Source organism: the organism of the source record quoted next, unplaced genomic scaffold (genome assembly GCF_019419815.1).
Source record: "Pyrus x bretschneideri cultivar Hongxiangsu unplaced genomic scaffold, Pyrus_bretschneideri_v1 Contig410, whole genome shotgun sequence".
Classification (NCBI taxonomy): Eukaryota; Viridiplantae; Streptophyta; class Magnoliopsida; order Rosales; family Rosaceae; genus Pyrus; species Pyrus x bretschneideri.
Window position 1 is genome coordinate 1 of NW_025999736.1, and position 4,251 is coordinate 4,251.

The following is a 4,251-nucleotide window of genomic DNA, read 5'->3' on the forward strand; positions in this document are numbered from 1 at the left end:
CAACATCTCTGTTGTAAACCTTTGCCATCACATATATGCTGTTCTTTGATATTAGGGTATGCAATGGGAGCGCTAGATTGTGGTTTTAGGCACAGGACTAAACCATGTGATGTTTGTATTCTGAAAATGCAGGTTGGTACTGGTTCTCGTGCAGAAAAGATTCGGACATACAACTTTAAGGTATTGTTAACGAGTGATTTACTGAACTATCCAATTCAAAAGCTATAGCTATTAGGTGCAGAGGTCCCGATAGGTCTATAAAGCTAAAATAACTTCTGCAAACCAGTAACCAACGCGAGACTTGTGTTCAACAATTTTGTCTGTGAGATTTCTTGCATAAGATTGGTTATGTTTCGGGAAGTTCACTTCTTTTGTTTATTGAATATCAGGACAATAGAGTGACCGACCATCGGTTAAAGACAAATTATGAGCTCACCTCTTTTCTTGGTGGCGATATAGATAACGCAATTCAGGTATTTTTCCACAGTCAAGCTCTTTAAAAACATGTCCTCCCTTTCTCTTAATAAATATTATGGTTATACAGTATTTGTTAAAAAGGATTCACCAATACGATTGCGGTGCAACTGATATTCCTACCCTTCTTGCAGGCTTGTGTTTCCTTAGAACAGCAAGAACTTCTGGAAGAACTCGCTGAATCTGTAGGAGCGCCCGCTGGCTAATTTCTAGCTTGTTTTGCGGCAATCTTGTTCGAAGATTTACAGAGTCGGATCAGATAGTAAGGAAGCCTTTGCTGGAAAAAAATGGTTCAAAAAAGGGGCAATCTTTTCGTATGTTGTATGTCGAGACGCAATCACAGGCACATGAAATTTTCGTTGAATTTGTTGTTGACAGGTTAAATAGCTGAGTTATGTAATTTTTGTACTCCATTTTATTTATGTAAAGATAAGAGAATCGTGTAGCGAATAGGTGGGTACATTGTCCTTCTGAACTCGGATGCAAGTACGTGGGAAACTGCTTTATCGAACTCGGGTGCAAAGAGGCATGCACACTACCTTAGCGAACTCAAATACAAGTAGGTGGAAACATTGTCCTATTGAATTCGGGTGCAAATAAATGGGCACACTGCTTTATCGAACTCAAGCGTCACTAAGTGGACACACGACCCTATCAAATTTAGGTGCAAATAGGTGGGCAAATTGCTCTATCGAACTCAATTGCAAATAAGCGTGCACATAGTCATGTCCAATTGTATTAGTCCAAAAAGCAATTGAACAGTGTGTTTGAAAGTAGTTTTAAAACGGGCTTATTTGTGAGTGTTTTTAAAATAATTAAAAGCGTTTTTAGTAAAAATATTTTGGATTCTAAAAAGCATTTAAAAGTGTGTCATGCAAGAAGCATATAATTGGTGTTTCTTGCAGGAAGCACTTTAAAATGTCTTTTTAGGATTTACTTGCATTTTTACTAAGGATTGGTTCCAAAATAATTTCATCAAACTCGCTTTCAGTCATTTTAAAAACACTTTCAAACGAGGCTTTTGAAACAATCCTAATACAAGTGAACTCTGAAAAAGTGCTGATGCAAAATGCACTTCAAATCAAAACCCAAACACACTTCTACTGAAGGAAAGGGATCCTCTCTGAATCCCTGTCCACCTAATCCACCAAGTATGTGATCCGGACAGTTGAAATTTGATTCAACGACTACAAACAGGGGGCCCTTTAAAAGTTATAATAAATGTAACTATTTGATCAAATTTCAACGGTCCGGATCCCGAACTTGATGGATTAAGTGGAAAGGGATCCAACCCTTTCCTTTCCTGAAAACACTTCAGTCATTTTATAAGAGTGTTACTAGACCCACCCCATTGTCCTATTTTCCTACCCACCTTATAATTTCACCCACCGTAGAAAGTTAAAAATATTTAAATACTCTTTCTCCACCCACTTTTATTCCTAAAATATCCTAGATACAATTAACATCATCCAACTCAATTCGACAACAACCTCATCCAACTCAATTCAACAACGACCTCTTTCCCACCAGAAACAATTTTTTCTCTCTGGAAATTTGGAGGGAAAGGCCTTGATGTGGTCCTTTTGACTAGGAGGAGGAGGATGAGCGACATCCACCACAACATGCAGGGTTGAAGTTGAGTTTTATTATTTGTGAGTTCGATTGAGATGGAGGAGGGAAAAGATTAGGTTGAAGGGTCAAGCTGGTGGAGGATGGCTGCTGTCAAATTGGATGGGGTGGGTAGCTCATGGATGTGGGGAGTTGGTTGATGGGCTCTTCGTTTTTCTTCTAAATTTTCAATTTTTCACTTTTTCTTTTCTTTCAATTATACCAAAGTAGCAGCTAACAACAAAATGAAATTCAAAGAAATTGGGTCTTTTTGGGTTTTGCAAAAACAAAGAGAAGAAACTGGTTAGAATTATGGATAAGAAGATTCGTGGGATGCAAGTTCGAGAGAGTGAAGCTGGACTACGAGTGGTCTGAAAGAGGGAGGGAGAGAGAAGGGTTCTAGATTATTTATGTATTTACGTCATTTGACATAGGGGTAAACATGTCATTAAAAATAAATTAATAAAGGGGTGGGGAAATAGGATTGGGGGTGGGATTAACAGCTGTCTTTTAAAAATACAAACACTCAACCTCCAGCCTTCAAACAAGCCCAAGCTCCACATGGCTGCTTCTGCCTCTTCACCCCCTCTCTACGCATGGCACCAACTTCTGCACTCTTCTTCTCTCTCTCCGCTTGCTCTCTCATCCAACCAAACAGCTCTCCTGTCCTCCATCACCACCGCCCCAATCTCCCGCCACTTTCCTCACTGATTCTCCGCCGACCCATCTCAGCCTCCAAGCCCCTCGCCATGGCCGAGCACACTTCGAGCAACCCAGCCGCCCCGTCTCACAAGCACTCCAATCGCCTCGCCGCCGAGCACAGCCCCTACCTTCTGCAACACGCCCACAACCCGGTAAGTTTGAATTTCCGAACTGGGTTCTCTGTTCTTTGTTGTTTGGATTGCTCTGCAAGCTGAAAGATTGAAACTCGACTGCGTTTTACCAGGTGGATTGGTATCCGTGGGGAGAAGAAGCTTTCGCCGAAGCTCGAAAGAGGGACGTTCCCGTCTTCTTATCAAGTAACTTTACTCTACCCCTGTTTTGTTTTCTCTTTGCGAGTGTCGGAATTTGGCAGTCAGCTGATATGTGATTCATTTGATCGTTGCAACTGCGTTGGTTTTGTATGCAAAAGTCGGATACAGCGGTGTCATTGGTGAGATTTCTTGTTCGATTTTTGGGAAGTTTGATTTTAATATTCTAGTGAATGAGGACTAATTAGTTTGTGTGGGACTGTCAATAAGGTGTCATGTTATCGTTATGGAGGTTGACTCTTTCGAGGATGAAGACGTTGTGAAATTGCTGAATGATTGGTTTGTTCCCTCATTTCCGAATTGGTTAGTTACATTAAGTTTCGGGAAAAAAATTTGAACAGGGTTTTCTTTGCCTTGCAATGCATGGCAAGAGGGGGCGTCATTTTGCATGAAAAAATATATTTTGAAGAATACGAGTTTGATAGTTTCTTGTTATGGTAAGAGAACTAAAACAAACATAAGCAAAAAATTAAAAATGAAAAATAAAAAAGAAAAAATTGAAAAGAGGGATTCGGTATAAAGCTAGCGATTATATTTGGGCACTGTTGCTACCACGCTAGCGACAGTTAGTGTGGACAATCGGTATATAAGTACTGATCGTATCCTTTTCTATTTCATTTATTTATTTGGAAGCAAGTTTACGATTTATTGAGTAACAAATGTATATTTAGTAAACTATTTAAGTCGAAAATTAAAAACATAAGTGAAAAATATAGTAGGGAGGCCCAAAACATTGTTAAAATGGCGTTCCACCCTCAAGAATATAACAAAAAGTATTACTATAATCTTCAAACTTCATGGTGAGGTGAAGGTGAAAAATATAGTTGTGAGGCTCAAAACATTGTTAAAATAAGGTCCCACCCTCAAGAATGTTAACAGAAAGTATTACTTTAATTCTCAAACTTAACGGTGAGACGAAGGTGAAAATAAATAGTTTGAACAACGATTCATGTACGAATTTGTAAAAACTGACAAAAAACCGTGAGTGTAACACCCATGTTTTTTGTCAAAAAGGTATGCTGTGTAAAAATAATGTATATCGAGTAGCCGACGTGTTCTGTTGATTTTGGGTTTTTCCAATGTGAACTAGACATTAGCTTAGTGCATATTTAGGTTGATAACCTATTGAGAGGTCTTA

The 4,251-nt window shown here is 39.1% G+C and overlaps 2 protein-coding genes across 2 annotated transcripts; both read left to right on the forward strand.

Annotated features, from left to right (window-relative positions):
* The first annotated feature begins 18 nt into the window (after positions 1-18).
* LOC125469319 (peptide chain release factor APG3, chloroplastic-like) lies at positions 19-1,096 on the forward strand. Its single transcript, XM_048566529.1, has 3 exons — positions 19-180; positions 390-473; positions 609-1,096. The coding sequence occupies exons 1-3, from the start codon at positions 64-66 to the stop codon at positions 678-680; spliced, it is 273 nt and encodes a 90-aa protein (XP_048422486.1). The 5' UTR covers positions 19-63; the 3' UTR covers positions 681-1,096.
* A 1,490-nt stretch (positions 1,097-2,586) lies between these two features.
* LOC125469317 (spermatogenesis-associated protein 20-like) lies at positions 2,587-3,616 on the forward strand. Its single transcript, XM_048566528.1, has 3 exons — positions 2,587-2,936; positions 3,029-3,101; positions 3,215-3,616. Exons 1-3 carry the CDS (start codon positions 2,679-2,681, stop codon positions 3,295-3,297), a joined length of 414 nt encoding a protein of 137 aa, XP_048422485.1. The 5' UTR covers positions 2,587-2,678; the 3' UTR covers positions 3,298-3,616.
* The last annotated feature ends 635 nt before the right edge of the window (positions 3,617-4,251 follow it).

Coding starts and splice junctions, on each gene's coding strand:
- LOC125469319 (XM_048566529.1), top strand. CDS start 64: ATGGGAGCGCTAGATTGTGGTTTTAGGCACAGGACTAAACCATGTGAT. Junction 181..389: donor TTCGGACATACAACTTTAAG/GTATTGTTAACG, acceptor ATTGAATATCAG/GACAATAGAGTGACCGACCA. Junction 474..608: donor ATATAGATAACGCAATTCAG/GTATTTTTCCAC, acceptor CCCTTCTTGCAG/GCTTGTGTTTCCTTAGAACA.
- LOC125469317 (XM_048566528.1), top strand. CDS start 2,679: ATGGCACCAACTTCTGCACTCTTCTTCTCTCTCTCCGCTTGCTCTCTC. Junction 2,937..3,028: donor TGCAACACGCCCACAACCCG/GTAAGTTTGAAT, acceptor GCGTTTTACCAG/GTGGATTGGTATCCGTGGGG. Junction 3,102..3,214: donor CGTTCCCGTCTTCTTATCAA/GTAACTTTACTC, acceptor TGTATGCAAAAG/TCGGATACAGCGGTGTCATT.